The sequence below is a fragment of the Lissotriton vulgaris genome, chromosome 5 (assembly GCF_964263255.1).
Source record: "Lissotriton vulgaris chromosome 5, aLisVul1.2, whole genome shotgun sequence".
Taxonomy (NCBI): Eukaryota; Metazoa; Chordata; class Amphibia; order Caudata; family Salamandridae; genus Lissotriton; species Lissotriton vulgaris.
Window position 1 is genome coordinate 1137576857 of NC_141693.1, and position 27801 is coordinate 1137604657.

Below are 27801 nucleotides of genomic sequence, written 5' to 3' on the forward strand. Positions count from 1 at the left end.
GCCTACTTTCGGGGCGTCTGTATTACATTCTTGGAGGTATTTATTCCTTTTATTGAATAATGAGAAAAGGAGGGGTGCAATCACACAACCTTGTCTGATTCCCCTGGACACCTTAAAATTTTGGGTGCACGCTCCCTCCCATACCTTACTCTGGATGTCAATTTGGCAGATAGTTGTGACAAGAATTAAACAATGTCACCTGGGATAGATTTTATCAAGATGTTATCAGTGGCCCAAGCTTCCGTTCTCCCAAAAACTATTCGCCCCATGATCTTTACTGCTGAGTCTGGAAGGGATATGGGACGGTAGCATCTCACCTCCCCCCTAATTGACTTTTTTAAATATTGGAACAAATATGCTGTCTGATCATGTATTAGTTACGTAGCCTTTAGTGGCTGTGTTGCAGATCTGAGTCAATATAGGTGCCCATAGCTACGTGTTTTTATATATGCTTCGGCTGGAAACCTGTCTGGTCACGGGGCCTTACCTTATTTCGTTTTATCGATTGCCAGTATTACCTCCTCTAACTCAATCTGTTGTAAAGGTATGGGGACTTTAGGGGCTGGCTTTTCTATGTTAGTTGATATGTTCAAAATTCCACCAAAATGTACAAGCCAATTACATGGGGCCATGACTATTTTGATTATGGGGTATTGTTAATCTTTCCACATCGGTGAGTTTACCACCTTCCAAAATGACATGGAATCCCCTGTGTCAGCGGCTTGGTTCAATTTAGACCAAGCCTGCTCTTGTTCCTCTTTCTTCCTTTGTTTTAATGCCTGATTGTATATTAATCGAAGTCGTTTAATTTCTAGCCTATCTCTGGGATCTGTATGTAGGGCTTTTTTAAATTCTTGGTTCCTGATCGAACCATTCTTTAGTCTGCCTCTTATTAACAGTGCTGTCTTTTCATAGGTGAGAGGCTATCGCCATTGTCATTTTATCAGCCACAGCCACATCCATATCAGGAGAGGAATTTATATAAGTGCAGAGAAAGGAAATTTCTCTATTATCTTTAACTACCTTTTGCGACATGAAATCTTCATTTATGCCTGTCCATTTTATACTGACACTGTTGTTCCCAGCTACAGCTATATTTAATGCCAGTAATGTATCCTCAGTTCTATTTATTGTGACGCTCATGGGCAGAGCCAAGGAAGCATGGTCACTATGCCTTATGAATTCAATATAGAGTTGACCACCGTTTTTGAGGCCATTTGTTGACATTACAATGTGGTCAATGCGCGATAGATTGCCTTTTCCTTGAAAGGTTGGTTTTGATGTATCACCTTCTTCCCCGTAGGATACTAAAATTTCAAGATTATAGTTACACAGGAGCTCATTTAGCCTTTACCCATAGCTGTCTTTCGTCTTGCTCACAGTTGCTCAGCCGCTCCAGTCCAGGTAGCGAGGCAGCGAGTCGGGACGAGGCGAGCTGGATGAGCGAGCGCGGCGGGACCGATAGGTGCGGGGTGAGCCTGTACTGCCCGCCCCCCCCTCCCCCACAGCTCACAGCCAGCCCACGGCAGCCCGCTTCTTGCCGGTGTCCTGCAGCTCCTGCCCCGTCCCCCCGTGACACACCGGCTTCTGAGGGCTGAACAGCCGGCGGGGTTACCGTGACTTGTGCCGCTTTTCACCCGGGGTGAGGGGGGCAGTGGAGCCTTTCAGCCTTCTAACCGTCCAACCGGCACCGGCCAGGACTGGGATCCAGTGAGCAAGGTAGGCTAGGCGAGCACGGCCGTCATTAGTTGGCGGCCGGTAAGTGTGTGCCTGTGACAGATCCTTCTGAAGTGGCCTGACTAGGTCGGGAGAAGCTTCCATTCTGCCGAGCGTGCTCCACTCGTCTGCCCTACAGAAAAGCACAGATCTATTGCCCCATGAAAACCTATCTCTGTGCGGACACTGCCTCTTCCAAATCGGCAGTGGTAGCAAGTGGGGGGCAGTTTAAGAGCATTGGACATTTGGGGCAGTATTGGATCCCAGATAGTAGCTGGCCTGTGTAGCTGGCCTGTGCCACGACCTAAAAGAACAATAAGAACAATAAGCATTGCTCACCCTGTACAACCTTACATCCCTTACCTCATCTGACAAGGCAGTCTGCCTGATTGCTCACCATGAGGTCAAGTCGGGCTCTGGTGAGCAGTCGCCCGCAGCTTGGAGAAAAAAGGGCAAAGCAGGCCCGCTTTGGACTCCTCTGATCGAAGTAGCGACAAATCAGCTTTAATCTCGATAGTAAGCGACCCAAGTGCAGGAGAGACACATAGAGCGAAGCCTAAAGTACCACTGGTCCAACCAAAAATATTTACAAAATTTAATTTCATAAAGGATGTAGGCACCGCCCTGTACTCCAGCATCAACATGGGGAAAGGCCTTTAGACGCCCTTATTACCAGACCAAGCACCAGATCCATTACCACCGGAAGGGCAGCTAAGCCAGTCAACTTTACAAATCCAGCAGAAGCAGCAAATTACTGCACAAGTGCACAACCAAGCTCATAATCACGCGGTGCCAGACATGATGGAGACCCCCGCATTTCATTTATCAACTGTTCTGTACGCTAATAAAACTCCACCTATAAGGATGGTTTCAACAAATGAAGGGCTACCAACCAAAATCATCACTGACAACTTTTCAAATCAATATAAATTTGGCACCACTACAACCAATTTTTCAGCCAGTCCTTCAGCGCATCGCACTGCGCAGTTCACACAATCTGCAGGAGACGCAAAACCTACTGGTTCAACCCAAAGTGATCCTGAGGCATCAACAAAGGCACTATGATCCAAGGAGCCTCATCCACCATTACAACTAGTAGTACAGCACTCACTATCAGCAACCAGCGTCACACTGGCAACAACTTTATCGACAACAGCAGAAACTCCTGAATCCATTCAGGCCCGAAGCCCTCAATTGGAGAAGGTCAGCCACTGCTAAAGGAAATAAACCTACAGGCTAACCAGAGAAAGCAGCCGGGCTCAGCAGCCTTCAGTCTAGAAAACAAGCTGACTAAACAGGACTCCTCTGTGGCCATCGAAGGGGTGGCCTTTGGCCACGAGGACTCTAATGATCACAATGATGAAAGGAACGTTACACTCAGCGACGACATCAGATCCACCACCCAAATCTCCCAGAAGCCCAAACCCCCGCCAATTAACTCAAAATCTTTAAGCAGGAGGAAGATATTACCGCTTTGTCATACTTAGGAACTCAGGAAGGGGAGGATATGCTGGCAGCATACTCCCCAGTCCAACACCAGGACCCTCTCTCGCCGAAGCTGAACCACCCGCAGGTTCGAATAGCAGACTCGCAGTCGCCGGGGAGGAAGAGGGCTTCAAGGAGCGGGGCGACCCTAATTCGCAAAATGGATGGGCTTGGGCCTCCCTCCTAAAAACTATGCAACTGTCAGTGGAGGCACTACATTATCAATCTGATAAGATGGGCACACAGCTCATATTATTAAACACACTGGCAGTGTTTACATCAGGGATTGACGAAAAGCTGGGGAATCTCAACTCACTAATAAGAAGGGCACAAACAGCATCATACCTTCAATGCGGGTGCAGTCAATTTGTGGACAAGTTATCAACCCTTCCGGCAATGCTCTCTACCATGCTCAATGAGCTGAAGGAAAAACCAGCCGGCACTGCTAGGGTCAATTGCCCCACTAACGACAGAAATGCATACCCGACAGCAGAAATAAAAACCGAGAAACCCTGCAAACGAATTGCTACTGGCTCACTGCAAAGGGTAAGCATTCTGAACAGCAGCGGCGACTCTCCAAATGTAGCAACGGCAACTACGGACGTGACTACATTGAACACAAAACAACGCCGTCAGCTAAAAGAAAAGGACACAATCAGAAATTACTGCACTCAAGCAAGCACAGACTTACCCAATCTTCACCAAACAGAGCCCAAACTCAATTACAGCTTGCAAAGGGGATGGCAGGCAAAAAAAAACTACCCTCACAGGTATTTATCCTCACACAGCAGCACCCCTTAACCCAGTCAGCAAGCCAATAGGAATAAAGGAAGACCCTCTTAAGCAAGAAGACGCAGACCTAGGCTCAGCAAAAGAACAAACACCCAATACAACTGGTTGTGGCCCTCCGCCTCTTAACACCAGCTTTGCGATGCATAGCCAAGCGGGTCTGCTTAGGCAAATTGAACTAATGCCACAAGATGATGAGTCTCCCCACATGAGCACCTGGCACGCAACTGGGCATAAAACAATTACCTAGTGGGCAATGAAGTAATGGGAGAGAAGAAGACTGGCACATTCCAGAGAGTGGCATCCGTTTCAGAAGGGAACCAAGCAAGGACAACCCCCAACCAGTTGATTCAGCACCCTCACCTCAGGCACTATCAGACTCAGTGAGGATAGCTCCCAACCGACTATTACTGCCTGCTCTCCTTGGGCAAGCTCAGATAACTCCGGGTACTCCAACCTCGACAACATTCACAGGAAAGGCCCCAACGATCAGAAAGTGCCCTACCAGCCATCACGGCTAAAAATCGCTGCCAACCAACCATGGACTCGGAAAAGCATAGTTTATACATCAATGATCAGATGCTCCATCAGAGCTATATATTGCTCAAACTAGAGTATACCACAAAAGGTCGCCATCATCTGCTGAATCGTGGGAACATTTTAAAACTACTTCGGGCTATTCCCACCTTGAATTATCTGAATACTTCTGATCTGCTGGCAATTGAGCTCCTCCCCGTAGACAATCCAGCCAATCTGGAATCAAAAAGGGCGCTATGGAAATCAGCGGCTACAGTGCAAAGAGTACTAAACCACTATACCATCTTTAAAGACTGGGGCATTCAAATTAGCCCCTATCATTTGCCAACTTATCCGGCACCACTACTAACCATGAGTCCAAGACAAGAATCACAAAAATGCTCTCGGCCCACCATCTCGGTACTAAAAGGGGCTCTTAGTAGTTCAGAGCCTAGAGGGCTTTTAACCAAACTAATCAATTTGCGCCTCTAGGGGCGGAATTTTCAAGTAGCCGAAACCCCGGGTTTGCCGACCAATGTATTAGAACAATAACCCTCGCAACAGAGACCCAATGACACAATAACCATGCAGACCAGGATAATGTCTCGCCAAAAGAAGCTATGTTACGCCTTTGTTCGTGGAACGTAAATGGTTTGGCAATAAAAACCCAGGATCCAGACTTCCTTCAATATCTTAATAACTTTGACATCATCATGCTACAGGAATCCTGGCTCACGGAAGCACGGCACATCTACAGATTTCGCTGTTTTGCTCACCCTGCCACCAAGGGCAGCAAAATGGGCCACGCTTCAGGAGGGCTGGCGACCTACATTTCAATTACATCCTTATCAACAGCGAAAGCAACTGGGCCGGAAACGGATGTAGCACTAGCAGTAAAACTCATTCTCCCATGGGCAGAGGCAAAGACCGAAGTAATCCTGTTCAATGTTTACATCCATCCGAAACGAATAACAACCGACACAGTAAAAATAATTGAACTAGTAACCTCGTATGCAGACTGCTCGGAAGCCTCAAACTTTTTTCAATTAGGGGACTTGAACCGATTTCTAATGGGAACATCTTAGTCAAAGAAAGTCTGTCTCCAATCAACACATTACAATTTAACTCAGCTAGGTTCCTTTATGCATGGGAGGCCGAGCAAACTAAACCGTCACTTCTTGGAAGATCTGGAACACCTAAACCTGAGGGCCCTTAACAGAAGAACAGTTAATGACACTCACCTGGAGGCAAGCTACCACACTGAGCTAACAAGCTCACTTATAGACTATACTTTTGTCAGCCTTTCACTGTTGCAATACGTAACAGGCTTCAAAATGGGCTATATAGGGGATAGTGATCACCGCCCACAGTAGGCTACTCTAGCGGGCATGGCTACGCATTGCATCCTCCTTGCTTTACAATTGGGCACAAGCTACACAACAAACTATAAGAGGATTAAGTTCTCGACAGAATCCATAAAAACCTTGACAGATACAGCAATCAATCTCATATCTGTCCAATCACCTGGCAAGAATCAGATACACTCCTGGGAACGTTTTACAACCAACCTCAGCACTCTAAAGGCATCAGTTATAAAATCAAGGTCCTGCCTCTGACCGTCACAACAGAATAAACTATCCACGAGTCAAAGATTACAACTAAAAGTACTTAAAAAATTATTAAATGGCTTGCTAAGATCTTCACGCCCGACCCAGGAAATTTATCGCTTATCTTCATTGTGCGGGAACAGAGAATCAAACTGAAGAGGTTGAAAAGGACTATTAACAACAATGAACAGGACCTCTGGGCTAACTCTTGCACAACATCAAGCATAATACCAGTGACCGATTCTGGAAAACAGTAAATAAGATAATACACCCGAACCATGGGGGCCTCACCTCCTTCACACTAGAGTAAAGATGGGCAAGCTATCTAAAATCCCACTTTAATAGCCAAAGAGTCACTGATTTAATGTCTCGGAAGAACAAAACAGCCAGGGATGCAGTTGATTTCATCACTTGGAGCAGGGAAAGCGGTAGCTCCCCTTCTGCAAACCCTGAAGCAGGTCTATGCTTAAAGGCAATTGGCACATCTCAACATGCCGGAGGAAAGCTACATAGCGACAAAGTTTCACCCGCTACTGAACAGCTCTTAATCAAAAAACAGATCAAGAAAGGAAAAAAGGAGGGAGCGCCAGGGCCGAACGGAATCCCACCAGCAGTGTTTAAGGAGAAGCCGGAGGACTGGGCAATAATACTCCACTCAATATTCCAGGAAGTACGACATCTGGGCATAATTCCAGATTCATGGAAAGGCTTGACTATCGTCCCAATACAGAAATCCGGCAGCAAGAATTTACCAGCCAATTATCGGTTAATAGCCCTGATTGATAATGAAGCCAAATACTTTGCGGGCACATTGCTGGAGGAGCTGTCAAGCTGGACAGAAAATAGCAAAGTAATCTCGCTAAGCCAGACAGGATTCAGAAAAAGCTGCGTCACAATAACCAATATCATGGCAATGTCACTGTTAATGGACATGGCAAAACTAAGGAAAAACCAACCGTTGATAGAGAGTCAAAGGGATTCAAAGTTTAGAGACCCATGCCTGGTTAATATCCCCAGCTACTTCTACATATACAACACAAGAACACAGGGGGTCTAACAGCCAAATAATTTAGCTGGGCTGCCAATCCGAATTAGGAGGTGTTGTTCGGCTGTAGAATAACATTTATATATGGAGGACACACCATCCTATTTTAAATTCACTATATTGTTTGTATTGCACTAGAATTCACTAAACCATCAATGATCAGCAATCAGATGGCGGCTCATTTGTGTTGGTGGACCAAATCCTAAACCAGCAACGAATGGTGTGGCTTTTTATGTCCCAATGATCAGGGGACTAGCCTAACTCACACCTGGATATGGCCAGATGATAGGACTGATCATCAAGTCAATTTGATGGTAACCCATTGCTTAATGGTATGGATTTTGCAAACCAACTTCTAAATGACCTATAAAGTGTCTGTGTTTCCTATAACATAGTGTTCACCCATGTTTCAATAGGATGTCCTTATGTGACTTAGGCACTCCGAGACCTTGGTAATTCGGATTGGCAGCCCAGCTAAATGATTTGGCTGTTACACCCCCTGTGTTCTTGTGTTGTATATAAAACTCAGGAAAACTCGGCTCCATGTCTGCTTCATTGACTACACCGCCGCCTTTGACAATGTGCAGAGGCCCAAACTATGGTCTAAGCTAGCTGGATGGGGCATCCCAAACAACCTTTTAACAATGATCATGCTCTGACATTCCGGCACCTGAGTTCAAGTCAAACTGGGCTCAGGAACGCATCTCTCAAGAAAAGTTAAAACATCGAAAGGTCTCAAACAGGGCTGCGACCTGGCCCCCATGTTATTCAACCTATTCATGGCAGACTTAACCTTCGCACTCAATAACTGCAATTTGCATGCACCCAGATTAGGGGGCTCCCCAATGTCTAACTTACTTTACGCGGACGGCGTTGTCCTACTCAGCCGTGGGCTTGCGACATCTCCTGAATTGCCTAGAGGTCTATGTAGAAGAAAACAGTCTCTCAATAAACTTAAGCAAAACAAGGACCATGACAATTAACAAGAAACGAAAAAAGATCCATCACTGGTACCGGGGTAACAAATACATCGAAACAGTAGAGTCCTTTCAAGTACCTTGGAATTTACATAGACAAACAAGGTATATTCAGTCGCCAGCAAGAGGAGATCAAAAGGAAAGGGATGATCCTTGCACTTTCTTTGAAAGGTTTATCAGCTAAACTGCTTAGCCCCACTCTGAGCCCACTCTTGATGGTAGCCTTGGCTAAAATACTACCTCCTATTACTTACGGTACTGAGGCACTGTGTGGGAGAGCTAGTAACCTCCTGGATAAAACACTTGTCAAAAGATATACACTGAACATACATTGTTCAGCCTCATCTCACCGACACAAATTCGATTGGAGTTTGGTCTCATAAAGCAAACCTGGATCAGCTATGGAGCTTTCATCAATTGCTGGCACAAGATTAGGTCATCAAACCCTAACACACTAAACCGTCTCCTCTGGCAAGAAATCCAACAGAGACAGAACTCACCCGCAGGTCAATATCTCTAGGAGGCTTTGACAATCACAGGCCTTTCCCCTTTATGGGACACGCACTGCATCCATTCAGCGTTCAAAAAAAACAGAGTGGAAGACGCTGAAGATACACTCTTTGCTTGAGGATAAGGCGACCTTCTCTCCCAGAGCGCCCGCCTGGATGACTTTGTCCACATATAAGTCCCTAGCCCCTCAACACTACTTCAATTTGGGATGTCCAAAAATATTAAAAATAAAATTCCTAAAAATCCGGCTAGGAGTGTTACCAACCACGCAGCAGCTCCCTCCCTGGAAAAGGGTGCAGACGTTTAATCTATGCAGCCTCTGCCAAAAGGACCAGGGCGACATTACACACATCAAAGGAGGCACCCTAAAACTCCCTTTAATCAAAGAGGGATCAGGACAAGGAGACAAGCAGTTCTGGCATGCTTTGATCCCTCATCGCCACAATTGAACACAAGGCTAGTCAAATTCCTTGAAGCAGCTCGGGCAAAAATGCCAAATTGATTCTTAAGGTGCAGGCTATCTGTTCACGGTGGTAAGCTTATTACAAGGTTGACTAACTATGACAACGGATTGCATCTTTCTTATAGGTCACAAAGGCACAACCAGTTGGGACGTTATAACTATGACACAGAAGTGTGTTAGACAATCATGCTGCGACACGGAGGGATCTCTAGCATTTTAAACATGGTTTTATTTTTTGTATGTATTGCAATGGTTTTAAGTAACTATGCAAATAAAGTTTTACCTTCACTTACCTTGTACCTTCACTTCACATAGCTGTTATGAGAGAAATTATGTTGATTATTCCCTGTAATGTCAGTGAAGACACAAACACTTGTTCCTGAATATCTGCACTTACAAATGTTGAAATGTCCAACCCAGATGTAATTGTGTTCATGAACCACCCCCTTTACAAAGTTAGCCAATACTTTCCCTAGCTCCTCCACAACTTCATAGCTGGTAGCGTTAAAGATATTGTTATAAGAGTTTACCAAAATAAAACCTTGATAATTACCCACTAGTAGGAGGGCCAATTGAAAGTAAGGGGAGCCATTATACACCTTTTTAGTTCTATCATTGCTGTGGTAGAGCTAAAGATTGCCAGGCCCTCCTTAGCTCATCCAGACAGTGAAGGTATAGATGGGGTAGAGATCCTTAAGAAGCCATCATTATATGGTGTTTGGGTATGCCTTGTCTCCTGGAGGCACAATATAGTTAAAGATTTAGTACTATCTACCCACTCCTTATCCGTTAGCTTGTACTAAATCTATGCAATGTTCCAAGATCTGAGTTTTATTTGACTAATTATACTGGTTAGTCTTTTAATTTGTCCAGAGTAGTTGTTCATCTTTCAATTCGCTCTTCTACCCCTGTTTTTTGTTTCTACTTCACTGTATTTAGTTTCTACTTCACTGTATTTATTCTGTCATTCCAGACTAGAGAGTGGGGAAAAGCGATTCATGCAAGCTACTATTGGGCCATTACTAAGTGTATGTACAGAGTTAAATCATGGCTGATAGTGGTTGTTAGTAAATAGGGGTGAAGGTTTGTAGAAAATAACCTAGCGGGACTTCAACAACTCGTTCTTCTCGGTTAGTCATGTGTTGTTGGCTGGACTGAATCTTTTTAAGGGAGGATCTTACCACACCCAGGTGTCAAAACTTATTAACTATACAGTCTCCTATACCCATTTTTTCTGTAGGTCCCACCCAGTTCCCTCGTCTGACCATTATAATTTCTTCACAGAGGAGTTTGATATTTAAATTAAAGATAGCCATCCAGAGGTGGGCGTCCCGGGCGAGTACTAGCGTCCAAAATGTGTGCTGGCCGCGTACCCCATACGGTAACACAGATCAGAGGAGGCGATAATCATTTACACACAGATCTTGCAACTATTTTAAAATGCTTTGTTCAGAATTATGGGGACTTGTATCAATCAAGACTGATAGCAACACAACAAGAAACACTCCAATATTTAGACGATGTCGCCATTGCCTGTGTGGAGCTGTGTGGTGGGTGCATTGGTGGAGCTGTGTGGTGGGTGCATCGGTGGAGCTGTGTCGGTGGAGCTGGGTGCATCGGTGGAGCTGTGTGGTGGGTGCATCGGTGGAGCTGTGTGGTGGGTGCATCTGTGGAGCTGTGTTGTGGGTGCATCTGTGGAGCTGTGTGGTGGGTGCATCTGTGGAGCTGTGTGGTGGGTGCATCTGTGGAGCTGTGTGGTGGGTGCATCTGTGGATCTGTGTGGTGGGTGCATCTGTGGAGCTGTGTGGTGGGTGCATCTGTGGAGCTGTGTGGTGGGTGCATCGGTGAAGCTGTGTGGTGAGTGCATCGGTGGAGCTGGGTGGTGGGTGCATCGGTGGAGCTGTGTCGGTGGAGCTGTGTGGTTGCTGCATCGGTGGAGCTGTGTGGTGGGTGCCTCGGTGAAGCTGTGTGGTGGGTGCATCGGTGAAGCTGTGTGGTGGGTGCATCGGTGGAGCTGTGTGGTGGGTGCATCGGTGGAGCTGTGTGGTGGGTGCATCGGTGGAGCTGTGTGGTGGGTGCATCGGTGGAGCTGTGTGGTGGGTGCATCGGTGGAGCTGTGTAGGTGGAGCTGTGTGGTCGGTGCATCGGTGGAGCTGTGTTGGAGTGCATCGGTGGAGCTGGGTGGTGGGTGCATCGGTGGAGCTGGGTGGTGGGTGCATCGGTGGAGCTGTGTCGGTGGAGCTGTGTGGTGGGTGCATCAGTGGAGCTGTGTGGTGGGTGCATCGGTGGAGCTGTGGGGTGGGTACATCGGTGGAGCTGTGTTGGTGGAGCTGGGTGGTGGGTGCATCGGTGGAGCTGTGTGGTGGGTGCATCTGTGGAGCTGTGTGGTGGGTGCATCAGTAGGGCTGTGTGGTGGGTGCATCGGTGGAGCTGTGTCGGTGGAGCTGTGTGGTGGGTGCATCGGTGGAGCTGTGTCAGTGGAGCTGTGTGGTTGCTGCATCGGTGGAGCTGTGTGGTGGGTGCCTCGGTGTAGCTGTGTGGTGGGTGCATCGGTGGAGCTGTGTAGGTGGAGCTGTGTGGTGGGTGCGTTGGTGGAGCTGTGTGGTGGGTGCATTGGTGGAGCATCGGTGGAGCTGTGTCGGTGGAGCTGTGTGGTCGCTGCATCGGAGCTGTGTGGTGGGTGCATCGGTGGAGGTGGGTGGTGGGTGCATCGGTGGAGGTGGGTGGTGGGTGCATCGGTGGAGCTGGGTGGTGGGTGCATCGGTGGAGCTGGGTGGTGGGTGCATCGGTGGAGCTGGGTGGTGGGTGCATCGGTGGAGCTGGGTGGTGGGTGCATCGGTGGAGCTGGGTGGTGGGTGCATCGGTGGAGCTGGGTGGTGGGTGCATCGGTGGAGCTGGGTGGTGGGTGCATTGGTGGAGCTGGGTGGTGGGTGCATCGGTGGAGCTGTGTGGTGGGTGCATCGGTGGAGCTGTGTGGTGGGTGCATCAGTGGAGCTGTGTGGTGGGTGCATCGGTAGGGCTGTGTGGTGGGTGCCTCGGTGGAGCTGTGTGGGGGGTGCATCGGTGGAGCTGTGTGGTGAGTGCATCGGTGGAGCTGTGTGGTGGGTCGTGTTTCACCATATGGCTTGACACTCCTACTCGATTAACATTGCCAAAGGAGATTTACTTCCTTCTTAGCGTGATCCAAACAGCATTAAATGAAACAGCGTCCGTTTCAAGGACGCTGTTTCATTTAATGCTGTTAGGATCACACGACTGGGTACACGAGTAATCCCAATACCCAGTTAGGACTAAAGTGAGTACAGCGCCAAAATAAGAATAACCATCGTGGGAGTATTCCACGCACTATAGACAGACACATGCAGTTCAATCCATTCAAGCTACACCACCTAATCAGTCGACCTGAAGGCTGTATCGTTCCCTCCCAGTCCTGAAGAAGACCCGTGTTTGACGCCACATGTGCGCATTTTAAAGGGTCGAAACGTCGACGAATAGTTGGATCTGTTGTCCCACTACCCTGTGCTGAAAACTGATTTATGTCGTATACAGTGGTATATGCGAAATTGCACAGACCAAAAGTTAAACTATTGTATATTTCCTTGTATATAAGTATTGCATAATTACTGTTCACTTTTGCGCCGCCAGCACTGAGCACTAAATGTCACATAATTGCACTTTTTTCACTTATTGTACAGCCTTTTTGATAATTAAAAAAAAGAGTATTTATGAATGACTATAATTCATAAAGTAGTGCATAAATACATAATTGGTGTTGGATTCTGATTGTACACTACATATAATTATGAGTGACTAAAAGAAATGTGTTACACCCGAAGGAACCAATTGTTGTAATATTGGCAGTCTCTAAGGAGCCATGGAGCTATTTAAGAGGGAGTGAGGCGCAAACAAAGTAAAATTAATAATAATGACAATGAGGATACAGCCACCATCTCCTCACTCCTGAGGGCCTGCTTCCTGCCCTAAAGCACAGCACACATTAGGGAAGCATAATGCAGAATTCTCTGTCCTGCACTTAAACCATGTTATGTATGTTATGTCATGTCATGTCATGTTGTTGGTGGCGAGGGGGGCGGGGAGAGACTAGAAGGGAAGAATATGCGAGAGTAAGTGTGACGAGAGACGCAAGGGGAGCAGCAGCCTTTGATGTGCCGGCCGGCCGTGGGCAGTGACTTATTAGGGGAGGAGAAATGCCAGAGCGCACGCTGGGGTTAGCTTGTAGGGGGAGGCTGGTGGCTTTGATGCTGTGCACGCGCTTTTTCACGGGCACAGCATCAAATCGCCGGTTTAGTTAAGCTCTGGATAAGTCCCCAATATGTTCGACATCTGCAATGCTTGCGCATTGGCAGAGGTCGAGCCCTAAAAAGGTAAAATAAAAAAACCCTGTCCAGCCCCCCACCCTGCACCCCTGCAAATGGCTACAGCCTGACCCCACTAGCAGTGTGCCTGTCGCCCCTAATAACTAAAACCCTAAAGGTAGGAAAAAGAATGGAGGAGGGCATATCCATTTGGGCTCCTAGCCCCTTTAGACCCCCCGCCAGAAACAGCCACCCCCCTATCACTAAAAGACACACTTATGACAACACTAGAAAGTAGAGGGTAGTGTGAGACACCGCCCAGCCTCTTAGAGCAAACAGTTGCAGGTCAAAAACTTGTGAAAGCCACTCCAACCCTTCCCAACCTAGTCGATCTTAACCTTGGCCCTTCCGAACAAGAACACGAACCCCCCCCAGCGAGACCCAAAGGCACACAAAGAAGTAATAAAGGAGAAAAGAGTCATCAAAAATCAATCCATGGCGACTCGCAGCCAGTGGGTCCACAGGAACTTTAGACGCTGAAGAACTCTACCTCCTAGATGAACAGTCCCAATGTATCCTGCACAAGAGTCGTAGAGTCACCAAGAAAGGAGAAGACGACCACAAAATGAAAGGAAAGTCACGAACAAAAGTCTCCGGGAGGGGAACGTCCTTTGATATCTCCAAAGCCGATAGTGGTGGAAGGTTCGGCGATACTATGACATCCTCTGGAACACCGTCTCCCAGGGCACTATCAGATGGTTCCAATACTTGTTTCCTCACGGGGTTCTCGCGCGGAGTCAAAATGGCTACTGTTTGAATGGCTGCAGATTCCTGTTCCAACAGTAAGGCCGGGTCCGGTTCCACCAGGAGCATCTCAGATAGGCGTGAGTCCAATTTGCTCAACAAGATATCCACATGTGAGCGAAACACCCAAATTTCCGCCAGTATTGACCTTAGCGATGGCTCGTGCACTGTTCGATCCATGGTCTCATGCCCAACATCAATCACAATCACCTCCTCGGGTGAATCTGGCATCCTCGGGGGGGACAAACAGGATCACGAACGTGCAGATGCGGAGGGTGACCGGTCTTTATTCGCAGCCACGGTCTACACGGTTAAGGCCGCAGGCTAGAGGCCCCGAACCACGAACCCCGGCGGCCCTGAACCACGAACCCCGGTGGCCCCAATACCGGGTCCGCGGGACGGGGACCCCCACTCACAGCCAGCAGTAAGCAGAATCACTCCTCCATCGATACTGAGCAATAGAGACGATCGCCGCCAAATTCGGGCTTAAACAAAGCCTCTACTCGGTTGACCGGACCCAGCCTGGTTCTTCTGGCCGATGTTGTTGCACTGCAGCCCGGCTGTGAAAGTACTCGAGGCCCCGGCTTCACCGCGGGAGTAGGCCGCAAACTTCAACACGATAGAACTTCGTCAAACAAGCCGATAAAAGTTTCCGGATTTCACCATCGGAGTGCGGAACAGTTCATGCACACAGAGACCAGGTGTAAAGTCAGGATAATGTACAGGATATCGTGGCGGGTTACGGAGTTTCGGCGGAGCCGGGAGCCTAAGCAGCCATCTTGTTTGCTGACGTAGCTCCTCCCCCAAGTTTTGTTTTTGAGGAGTAGTGAGAGGAGATGTTTGTTTTCAGAGAGGTTTTTGTATTTAAAATAATATTTTATGGGTGATGTGTTTCGGGAAAGAGTGTATGTGGCGTGTGAGAAGACCGGGACAAGAGTTAGAGGTGTTTTTGTTAGATTTGCTTCTTGGAAGAGGTAATGTGTGGTGAAGTGTAGTGTAAGAGTTGTGTTTTTTTTTTAAAAAGGAGTAGGCGGTGTTGTTGGATGAAAAGATGACCGGTTGAATATATGTGTGGTGGGGGACATAAAAGGGTCTCTTAATAATTAGACTACAGTTGGTGATTTTGTCGGCTGGAAGTGTGTAACCGGATTGGATATAGTGTTTATGGGGTTTTGTAGTGGGTGTTGAGACATTGAAATGTCTTTGGGGTTTGTTTGTAGTGATTGTGTGCAATGCATTTGCTGTGAGTATTTTAATATGTTTGTGGCTATGGTTGGGATGAGGTGGGTGCAGGTTATTGGAATTTCTGGACCTACTCCTGACCTGTTCCGAACAGGTCCAAATAGGTATCTGCCCTTGTCCTCGAACCCTGGCCTTAAATAGCCCTATTTGTCAGGTGACACCTTCGGCCAATAGGATCCCTAACCCTAACCAATCAGAACACTAACCCTTAGCCCTAGCACCAATAGGAGACCAAGCCCTTACAACTAATTACAGCCCTAATCCTGGCAGCCTATCAAAACAAAACACTAAACTCAAGGTCCCATAGAAACCTTAGTCCAAGGAACAATCAAAAACCTTACGCATATCTACCAGTCGGAACGCTAACCCTAAGCCCAAAAAAACCCCAGATAGAGCAGCCAATCAGAGCAGAGATGTGAAGTCCAACAGCAGCTTATATAAGGGACGTGTGACCTCAAGCTCAGACTGCTGGGCAGTGTGCTGGGAGCTGCTCCTCAGTTCAGAATATCTTTGGCGACAGACAGGCTCCATCCACACTCTGAAGTTATGCAGGTAGGGCCTAAACAAGGCCACTAACAATACTGCTTTTCCCACACTTAAACTAACTCTCCAAGCCAAAAATTAGTGCTACATACACTTTACAAACACAATTTAAACCCTAAGAGCAGCTTACTTCAGTTTCAAAGCACACTGTGCTTTGCCTCTGAGGTATAATGTCTTTTTGTTTCTTTTCTAGATTGCTTTTTATTTTTCTCACTTGCGAAGACAAAATTGAGCTGGTGTGGATTCCTTACCCCTAGATCTGAAGACAGATTAGGGGAATAACTAGGAGGGAAAATTAAGCAGTCACAGGCAGCTAAGGCAGCAGATTCTAAGCTACAAAGCCCACAAACCAGTATAATTAAAGTAGTCATGGGTAGAAGAAAATCACTTTTAAAGTTCCAGGGAATAAACAGCGCCAAGATTAAATTGTTTTACCTAATCAAGGGTATCTTGATTTTTGGTTGGAAGCTACGGTCAATGTCACACCTGATCCACTTAAGTACAGATTTTTTGGTACAAAATTGAGACCAGTAGAGTGTTTAGATGGATTTGATGGTCTGCAGTATCGGCAGCACACACATTTAATTCAAATAGACTCAAAAGGCACGAGTCATGTATGTGCAATCCGAGATTAATCATAGATTTTGCAATGATGACTTGGGTTTGTGCAATTAATCTGGCAACTTGTTATTAATTGATGGGCAAAGGTATATTTGTGCTTTCAGCCACAGACTTTATAGCATTACAAAATAAGCCAGCTGATTTAGATTTTTTCCAACTGATAATTTCTAGCAATACATCAATGATTCTATACCTGTGGCTTGGAATAGAGAGCTACGATTAAAACATTCATGCGAATATAGACTTCAATCCAATGCATTAAATGTTTATGTTCTAGTTGTAGTTAATTTTCTTGCCAAATACCAAATCAATGAACACTTTGTCATTTTACTTCAACAGGCTATTCAGTGCGCGGTGGCAGACGTTGTTCCTGTGCAAGGAGTTTGGACACAGGAATGCAATTCTACAGTAGGGCAACAACTGCTAGGACAGTACTGTACTTTCAAAGTTATCGACCTGCAACGGGGGACTGAGTGCTGGACAATGGATGTTATGATCACTAGCATTGGTAAGACACCAGCCATCACTTCATAACTATTTCTGGGGAATATTATATAATAGGATAGCGTTGTATACCATGTTGAGCTTTTTTGTTTTTTAAATAAAAGTATTTAATTTGATTTTCAACTATCATTGGTAAGACATCTGTTGTGTGCTAGGTAAGGTGCTTAACACCAGCCATGACTTCATAGCTATTTCTGGGACCTTTTTCTTTAAGTAGCATTTTTTATTTTGATTTTCAACATTAGCTGTACTGCAAGCCCAGCATATCCTACACCCATCACAAATAAATACATTACAATGTGTTGGCAGCCGCATTCAAGGACAAGTGTTACCTGTGGAGGTTTATGCGAGGGTAGTGTCAAGTAGTGTGCCTAGTTGTGGAATCCGCTCTTCTGGGTTAAGCATGGGCAGTGCACCGTCTGTAGTGTGTGTGGCCTAAATTCGGAACCCGTTAGGAAGTGAGTGGTGGTCGGAAGAGAGAGCTCATAGTGTCTGGGACTTTTCCTACCGTACCCTCCATATCTCGTGTTCCCGGGGGGGCCAACGCCTTGCCACCTCCTTACCTCCTTGATGAGAGAACAGGGATCCATACTTTTCTTCCAGTCCTTGAGAGACGGTGCCTCTCTAACACTCCATCCATGTGAGGTGTCTCTTTTAGCAAGCACAAAAGCCAAGGAACAAGCCTCTATTTCAGGACCCCGCCACCCTCCAAAATTCCTTAAGTAGACCGAGAATGGCTACCTTGGGTGTGAGTTGGAGAGATCTGCCCAGTGTAGCTATCAGTTAGCATTCAACACAGGACCAGAATTGTTGAATGACTGGGCATTCACAGACCATGTGAAAGAATGTGCTAATCGCCTTTGAGTATCGCGGACATTTGGGGTCGGATCTGGTGCCTATTTTTCAAAGCCTCTCCGACGTATAGTAGACCTGTGGAGATGGTTGAATTGAATCAGGTGGAGGTGGGCCTCTCTCCATTCATTGTCGTTTAGGGGCCTCAGTACCTCCTGGCACTTGGCACATAAAATGTCCAAAGTATTAATCGCATTGGCTATGAGAAAACACATTCTTGATATATCTGGTCTAACATCAGTTTATCTTCTATTGGGTTAAGTTACCTGATGGTCTTCAGTAAGACCCTAAGAGACGCAACTATATATGTCAATAGATATCTTAGTTGTAAAAGCTGAAAAATTGAGATTTGTACTGTGTAATTTCTCTTTTAGCTCCTCAAAGGACTTCATATGGCTACCTCATCAAACATCTCTCAGGTTAGAGAGGCCTATATAATTCCCTCCCTTGAAATCTATGAATGTGTTTGAGCTCCCATGCTATTCTGATCACGCATTGGGTATGTTTTTTATACCAATGAAGGTTTTGCTAGGTGTTGTGCCACACTGGTGATATCATTTTCATAGCCTTGTAGATAAAACCATAGACAAATTGGGGGAGGGGGAGCCTCCCTCTACGAACAGGTTCGGTTCCAAATGATGGGCCTGGTCTTACCTGTCCCCGAATAGTCAGTCATTGATCACAATCGTTAGCTGCCCAGTGATTGAATTGAACATCTGTGGCACTGAGTCCTCCCACATATGTGGATAAGGTTGGTACTTTGAACAAGAAAAACAGAGAAAGTACGGTCAGCTCTTGCTTGGCAGTTACGACCAGGATGCATAATGGGTGGTATGACCACCTCTTCAGTTCCTAACCGGTTTCTGTGAGTCGTGGTTGATGGGAGAAGGGGTTTATGAGCTTGTCGTGTGTATGTGAGATCAGGGAGATATACATCCCTGGCAGAGAGAGCCGCTGCTTCAGGCATGCTGAATTTCTGGTCCTGATGTTTTTGGATGGATTGTGGAAGCCCAGGCACGCTGCAGTGAAGGAGCGCGGAGGGCCATTCTGGTGTTTGGTGTTTGAACTGCAATTTTTGGTCTGTGGTTTCTTGACTGGTGTTAGCACTGCAGATCTCACAAGTACCTCGAGACTCGTGCCTCCTGACTTAGTTGTTTCTTCAAGCAAACTGCTCTTCACCTGATGTAGATCTGGCCCCTCTTGCTGGCCGCCTAGTATCACAAATGCCACAGCTTTGAGTGCAGTAAGTGCTGTTGAGTGGCGTTGAGAATTAGGAGGAGGTGCAAAGAGGTATTGACCGGGGAGTGACTCTTGTGAGCAAAAAGGATTTGAGATTCCATCTAAAAAAGGTTATCCGAGGGAAAATTCCTTCATTTGCCAGAGGTGCATGGATCAGACCGGGGGTGCCATTCAAGGAACACACACGACTAATAGACAAAGACGGGCGATGCGCATTGTGACTGGGCTCGTGGAGGGCTACCCACTACTCATAGGGAGCGTATACTCCCTAACGTTGAAAAGGACCAATTCTGGGGAAGACTTACAGGCATATTAGCTCACCACACATAGGTCCCGTGGCTTCTAGTGGGGAGACTACAACTGCACATTAGACGTCCACCTGGACAGATCGCACCCCCCACTGCTACACTCACCTGCACATAAAAAATCCAAACGCTTTCAATGTTGGGTGGATCCGTGGATGTTAGTGGATGCCGGGAGAGCACGGAACCCAGATACCAAGCTTTACTCCTTCCACTCCATTCCCCACAACCCGAGAGTTAGACTAGATAGGTTTCTGTGTTCCACAGTTCTCCTACCCAAGGTACAACACACAGACTACTTAGGCAGGATAGTTTCAGATCATGACACACACAGTGACCCTCAGGTGGAGACCACCCCATCCCCCGGTTCCAACATGGAAATTACCCCAAGAATGCCTCACCGACCAGGCTTGCGCCAAACCCATGGAGAGTACATTCAGGAATACTTCCTAGGGAACGCGGGCCCGGCGTCCACCAGATTAATCTAATGGGACGCATTTAAGATCAGCGCTAGGGGACACTTTATCCAACAGGTAGTGGAATACGGAGAACACTGGAAAAGGCGCTGCAAGCAGCAGAGGCTAAATTGGAGAACCTGTCAAAGGCCACAGACCACGGGACAGCCACATTAACCCAGCTAGCGGCAGCATAAACTTCTCATGCAGAAACTATGTGAGACCTGCGCAAATAAAACTTTCGCGCATATGCAGCTAGAGCACACCGGGAGGGCAATAGAACAGGATCCCTGTTAGCATGGCTCGTTAAACAAGACATGACGGCGCGCCCAATCACAGAGCTCATAGACACAAATGGATCTCCCAAACATAATTCACGATAATTACGCAGAAGTATACCAGGCTCCAGCACCGGGGATGCCTCTAGAATTGGCCCAATTATTAGGCCCATTGCCCATGCCTGAAATTTCTCCTACAGATAGGAAGGAGCTGGACACAAAGATCACGCCTGCAGGTGTAAAGCATGCGATACGATCGCTTGCGCGAAAGAAGGCGCCGGGGATGGACAGTTTCCCATTTGAGTATTATAGCACGTTTGCGACCCATATGCCGCTTCGATTGGAGTCTATGTATGAAGACTCGCTAGGAACTTCCAGGTTCTCTTCGCGAATCAATTCTGGTGACGTTCCCGAAACCGCACAGAGATCCAGCCTCCTACAGGCCGATATCGCTTTTAAACGCGGACTGTAAAGTTCTAGGGAAACTATTGGCGGATCGCTATGGTCCAATCCTCCCAGCTCTGGTACACCCTGACCAATGTGGCTTTGTTCCCCAACGTAATACCTCACATAATCTGCGTAGGTTGTTTCATGTCCAGGACAGGGTGAAAGACCGCTTCCCACACATGGCATACCTGATCTTAGATCTAGAGAAAGCGTTCAATACCCTAATGTGGTCATATCTGTTAGCTGTCCTTCGGACAATAAAAGTCGGCCCCACACTCATGAACTACACACTGCTCCTCTATTGAGGTCTCACATCCAGGGTGAGAATTGGTAAACTCATTTCGGCCCAGTTCCCGTGGCGAAGGGGATCAGACAAGGGTGCCCCCTCTCCCCCTCCTCTTAACTTTGACAGTGGAGCCATTGGCTGTAAGATTGCGACGGTAGGGAGAAGCATGGGGAATCCCAATAGCAGACAACATACATTGTGTGTCTCTGTACGCCGATGATCTTCTAATTTACGTTAGGGATGTAACAAGTGACCGTACCTCAATATGGAAGGCGCTGCGGGAATTCAGAGAGGCCTCAGGTCTTAGTCAATTGGGAAAAATAAATGATATTCCCACTAATACCCCAGCTGGCTCCCCTGGACGTCGTGGTGGGTACCCAGAGGCTGGCGTGGAGCACGGCGGCACCCCGATACCTGGGAGTGCGGCTATACCACACCCCGAAGACCTCTACGAGGTTTATCATCGTAGGGCGTTGGCGAGCCTCCGTGCGGCGGTGGGTTTCTGGAAGCCTCTGCCTTTAGTGCCAATCGGTGGTGTAGCCATAGCCAAAATGATAATGGTCCCTAGACTGCTATATTACTTTACGAACCTCCCTGTGATCCCACCGCAATCCTTTTTTTGGGAATTGGACACTTATTTGGGTGGACGGCCGTCAGAGCCGGCTTGCGCACGCTATATTTGCTCACGGCGTGCGGAGGACTAAGAGCTCCGTCCTTTGAGTCATATTTTCTGGCAGCACAACTTCAAAGGCTGTCGCAATGGACGGCAGGGAGGCACATAGGGGAAACGATAACTGAGAACGGCAAATTACCCCTCCCCCCCTATTAAAAGGTTGCTACTACCATGCTTAAAATCAGACTGCACACACTTAACTTCCACACATTTTCTTAATCCCATTGTCAAGGCATTTTCCCGAATATCCCCGAAGGGAAGTCATGAACCTTGCTTACACCAAACACCACAATCTTCACTGATACGTTTTGGGTCCTGGGCTATATCGAACTTTTTGGTCAAGGGATATCTTTGAATAGAATAATTCTTTTGAATTGTTCGGCTTAAATTAATGCATTGAAGATGGTACGTAGCAATTATATACACGCAGTCATAATTTTGTATTTGCCCCATGGTGTGAGATCAAGAGCTACTTTTAATTCCAACGTGATAGTAAGTTTGATTCTGCAAAATTGTGACTGTTTTATTTGGAGAGGCATTGACTTTATCCTTTACCATCCCTACTAAAGGAAAATAAAGTCCAGGTTTCCAATTAGCAGGGGCAAAGATTACCTTGGTAATCAATACTCTTTTTAGCATTAGTCAAGTTGAATTGCAAATAGAAGCAAACAAATATTTGGTTTCTTTAGGGGAAAGTCGGAAGAGTGATTTCTGCATGAGATCAGGTAATGTGACTAGCATCTCATGTGAAGATGATGAAATATCTCAGTGGAACTGGCTGGCTGGTACACTTAATCAGCAGTGTCTCCTGTTGAAGATGGGGAGAATCAACTATTTTTTGTAGAAGATTGAGTCCTTTGCTGGAACATGACACTCTGCTAATATCAAAAATGGATTACTTAAACTATTTTAAACCAGTTATTGTTTGCATCCAAGAAACTTGGGTAACTTTAGATGTTAAAATCAAAAATTATTATGTGACTAACTGTTCTGCCAAAGCTTCCAGGCGGGCCTGCACGTGTGGGGATTGCAGTTTTACTGAGCACATATCATACATGGACCTATAAGAATTTAATTCATCCCTCCAATTTATTTCAATGTGTGAGGGTTTCTAGATGCATCAATCCTAAACTAGAAGATCAAACATTGCTCCTAGTGAATATGCATGTTCCCCCTGGCTATAGGAAAACTCTCTTAGCTAAACATTGTTCAGTTTTTCAAGCAAAACACTTCATCTGAAAGAAGTCAATATACAGTTGTAGTAGCTGATCTTGATGCAAAGGTGTTCAAGTCCATTCTTCATGTTTTCTCTGATGTAGAAAGAGGCTTTAAAAATCCCCTCTTTGAAATGTGCCCCCAAAAACAAAAAGGGATAAATGGGGATTCCTACTTTTGGAGTTCTTGAGGGAAAATTACCTGTTTAGATTTCTCGACTGAAGGAATAAGGATTTAGAATATTAAGGGAGATACCTTACACTTTAATAATAGAAATGGGAGAGCACACTTCTGTAGCCAATCTGAAAGAAACATTACAAATATCAGCTGTAGATTTGTAAGTGCTCAAACAATCTAATTGCAAGCTTTGAATTCCACATGAAGTCTTTTTTGGAAAACATAAATTTCCTTAAAAAGAACAGCAAATTAAAAAAGTACTCTGTCATAGAATGCACCTTGAGTAGAGATATCAATCGATTAATCGGACAACAATCTCTTGAGAGAGGTAAAATAATTACCTCCTAAAAAAAGAAGAGAACCAGACAGAGAATTGCACTTCAAAAACAAGAGTCAGACTGTACATTGATAGGAAAAATGGAGGCAGCCATACAATAAAATACTAGGAAATATTGGAAACTCCATGCATATTCCTGCAGCGATAGGTCCAAACCCAAGCCAAATCCAATTGGTGATGGAAAGTGGGCTAATTACCTCTCTCAGATGTATGCTTCTAATGTGCCTAAGGCAATTTGATGCGTTTTGATTTTCAGGCCTATCATTTTTCTAATATTAATAGTAAATATGACCCGCCTAAAATAGAACAAATAAGGCCTATATTTGTATGGCCAGATCCTCTAGGCAGTAGACCCAAATGAAACCCCCATTTCTGCAATAATCGATCTCTTTGGTCTACTTTTCAATTTCCTGTGTTTGAACATTGCTATTTAAGCAGTTGAATCCCAAAATCTTGCACCAGGAGCATTATATTCCCAATATGTAAAAATGTCTCATGGAATCATTCTAACTACTATAGATAGATATCACTTTCGGACTTAGCCTCATAGCTGCTATTACACATTCCTCCCCAGTGCTGCGCTGTCCATTCGAACTAGTGCTGAATGGACGTTCAATGGTCGTGCGCAGCACTGGGGAGGTAGTGCTGCCGTCGGCCAATGCACCGAGGCAGCACTTAAGGGGTTAATTAGGAAGGTGTTTACCAGAAATTCCCGGTCCACCTCCAAGGTTGTGAGGTTGAAAATAAGATAGACTTCTCTTCTGCATTTGATTGGGTTGTTAGTCCTACGCTTTGGGAACACTTGTGTTCCGTCAGGTCTCCCATACTCCATGCTACAGCTAATCATTGGTACATAGTCAACCTATTATCATATTCTCTTGGGGAAAATCAAGGCCTTTTGTCTAATATTTCCATAACAAATGGTTTAAAACATGGTTGTTTGTTGGCCTCGTTATGATATTGCTTCTGTGTTATCTTGCACTGAGAATAGGGACTCAAACCATCTCTTATCTATTGTATGTGGATGACATTATCATTTTTGATTTCATGGCAGAAGGCCTACAAAAATGTTTGAATGCTCTTTAGCAAAACGCTGAAGGCCATTATTTAAAGAATAACATGACTAAAAGTACATTATTGACATTGAAAGTAAAAATATTAGACAGAAATTTGAATGGATATTTGGTAACGGGAAGTTAGAGGTAGTAAAAACTTACTCTTAATTGGTCAAAATGTTCCCTTACAATCTGAATAAAAAACACATTCAGCAGATATCTAGTAAAGTGATGACCCACGCTGATGGCCTGAAAATATTTTAGAACACTTTTAAACACCTATATTTTGTACATCTGTTATACCTGTATTGTTTGAAAATACCACCAGTCACCTGTATTTTTTTAACAAACTTTGAGACCCATGTGTTATCATATATTGCCAATAATCATGCGTAGTCATTTTTTACAGACTTAAATGTAACATACTTTCTTATATAAGATGACTGTTGATCGTGTACAGTAATGTTGTGTGAACTTAGTTATGCAAATTGCAGCGACGTATACATGTTCATTTTCAGGACATTTCCAGCAGCAATAATAAAGAGGCCGTTGTTGCTCAAACATTTTTAACATCACCTAACCAAACTGCCCCTCCCCTCCCGCCTCCCCCTCTCCTGGGCTACGAGTATCTATTTAGGTTGTTTGTCTAACCAGATTATGCAAGCATTACTGATTGTCGTATGGTGTCTGAGACCTGTGTTCTTTTGATCAGTGCGTATGTTGGGGTGGGCTCGCTTCTAGCCAGTATGGTATTGGGCTATTATGCTCTATCTTGCTGCGTGGATATTAGTTCCATATTCTTGAAGTCTTCCATCATGATGTCCCATTCTATCGAGATAGGTTGCTTACGTAGCCCCCTAGCCTCCTCACGGCGAAGAGCTGCGCTCTCCTCACCTCCCCACTGTATTACCTCCTCCTGCCACTCGGCCATTGTGGGGCACCTAGGAGATTTCCATCTTTTAGTGTGGGATCGCACTATTAGTATAAGAGCTAGATCCAGGAAGCGCTGTTGTACTTTTAGCGCTTTACTGCGTTTACGGAGTCCCAAGAGACAGTCCAGGATGCCATCCTGGACTGTGACATGAATAGATTCCTCAAGGGAGTGTCGTATTCCACTCCAATAGGCTTGTATGTGTGAGCAGTACCATAGCATGTGATTAAAATCTGCCTCATCCATCTTAGATCGGGTACAATTATGTTGGGCCTCCGGGAACATGCGATGTATTCTTTGTGGGGTTAAATGTGCTCTGTGTAACACTATGGTGTGTATACATTTCAGCCTAATATTACGGGACACTCTTACCACCAGTCACCTGTATTGATGTGTTGAAATGATTGTTTATGAATGTCACTGTGAGGCAATTTTGAATAATCTAACTGCTGCCCAGGCTATTGGGCTAGAGCTTGGATTGAATAGAACTTTTGTTATGGCCTTAGCAACAGTTTTACTTGGGGGCATCAGCTATTTGGGGGCATCAGCTATTTGAGAGCAAAGAGAACTCTCTGGATATTAATGTAATTGGACATTTGTGAACAGTTTACGCTCTGTATTTAAGATCAAGCAAAATGGCTTTGAAGCCATGTCTGTCGCAATTAAAACGTCTGCTAAAACAGTCTTCCATTAACCCCTTCAGCGCTGCGCGAATTCCGCTGCGGTGCTGAGGGTTCTAAAGAACCAATGGAACCATGACGGAACGGTTCCGTCATAACCACAGGCCAACCGACGCTCATGACGCAACCGTTCCGTCATGAGCATGGAAGGGGTTAACATCAGTGTTTGTTGGGTAAATGCTGGTTTCTGCTTGATCAGGGAATTCTTCGTTTGTTCTCTTTACCAAGAATAAGTATTGTTTTACCTCTGCAGAAAGTAACAGGCATTTCGTGAAAGCAATCACTTAAGGATAGGATATGTGAATTAAGTGGAAATGGAGTAAAAGATCTAGATCACATAATGTGTGTCCATCATTGCAGGACCCTTACATCTCAAGTCTTTTTTATTTGCATTTGTTTGTGAATGTCTGTGGGACCTCTTTGGAGATACAAATCTTAATAATACAAATATATTCCTAAGTATTTAAACTTATCTCTATGGATGTATTGAGTAACCCTTGGCTATCCACATCACCCTCATCAAAAACCAGAATTGACTTCTAATTTACTCTGAGGATAAGTTTCAGTAATTTTCAATATCTGGTCGCTTGTGGTGGGCAGATCTTAAATAGAGAGTAGAACTTCATCCTCATATAATGATATGTTATTCTCCATTTCATCCCCCACCAAGAGCCCCAATTCCAATGCGTCCCTCCTAATCCATTCTGCCTTTGGCTGTATGATCAGGGCAAATACCTCAGAGGGGACGTGCAGTATCTCTATCTGGTACCCCTCTTAATAGGGTAGGATTCAGATATAGCTCGCCGAAAGAGCCAAATAGAGCATCTTGATGCAAGCCACAAACAGAGGCACCTTTGTGTTTGACATCTGGCCAGGGCCAGCTGTAGATGTTTGATGATCCTTAAAACCTGCACTGTGAGGCATTCCACCTGTCCAGCCAGGTCCATAGTAGGAATGTTCAATTGGGACCAAGTCAACTCCACCTTCCGAAGAAGTTGTTCTGTATGTTGTGGCTCTGTGGTGACCATGTCTGTGTCCTTCTTCATTCTACTTACCTTGGCATAACCCAGACAATTAACCACCAAATGTCCCATGTCCGGCCGACAGTCATATGAGCTGAGCAGAAATGTTGAGCAAAAAGAAATGCCTCTGGGAAATATAGCTACTCTTGCCTGTCTTGGGTGAAGAAATAATAATCAATGTGTGAGAAAGAGGTATGAGCTCCGGATAAGCAAATCAAGGCATTCTCCTATGTTTGCCAGAGGTGCCAAGAATTCTCCAATTCCAGGGAGGCCATCTAGTCTGACAACCTGAGGGATATCTATGTAGGTGATTTGTTTGGGTGCCATGTTTCCTTTTGGGGGTCCATGACTGCATTGAGGTCCCTTCCGATTATAAGCTTGCCTGAAACTGTATGTTGCAAGAGGCAGTTGAGTTGCTTAAGGGTGTTGTCAAGTAGTGTTGCAACATACGCTGACAGAACAGATCAGCTCTGCCACTGCACCGTACCAGATATTATGATGTATCTACCCAATCAGTGGGACTCAACCTGCCTCACTGCCATGGTAAAGGACCTATGAATGGAATATCAGGAGAGTTCAGTTCAGGGAAGTCAGATTTGGGACAGTATATCACACCCAAGATTTGCAACGAAAGTAGCTGCACACGTTCTTTTCCCACGGGGCAATTATACCTCGAAATGTTCACAGTTCCTGACCACAAAGTAACTTTGCACA

At 45.7% G+C, this 27801-nt stretch overlaps 1 protein-coding gene across 2 annotated transcripts in view; it reads left to right on the forward strand.

Moving 5' to 3' along the window:
• The window catches only part of TDRD1 (tudor domain containing 1), a 1954313-nt gene that overhangs the window by 662140 nt on the left and 1264372 nt on the right, over positions 1 to 27801 (forward strand). For both annotated transcript variants that reach the window (XM_086922877.1, XM_086922878.1), the window contains exon 10: positions 16974 to 17142. In XM_086922877.1, coding sequence (XP_086779003.1) covers positions 16974 to 17142 — 169 coding nt within the window. The remainder of the gene's footprint in view (positions 1 to 16973; positions 17143 to 27801) is intronic.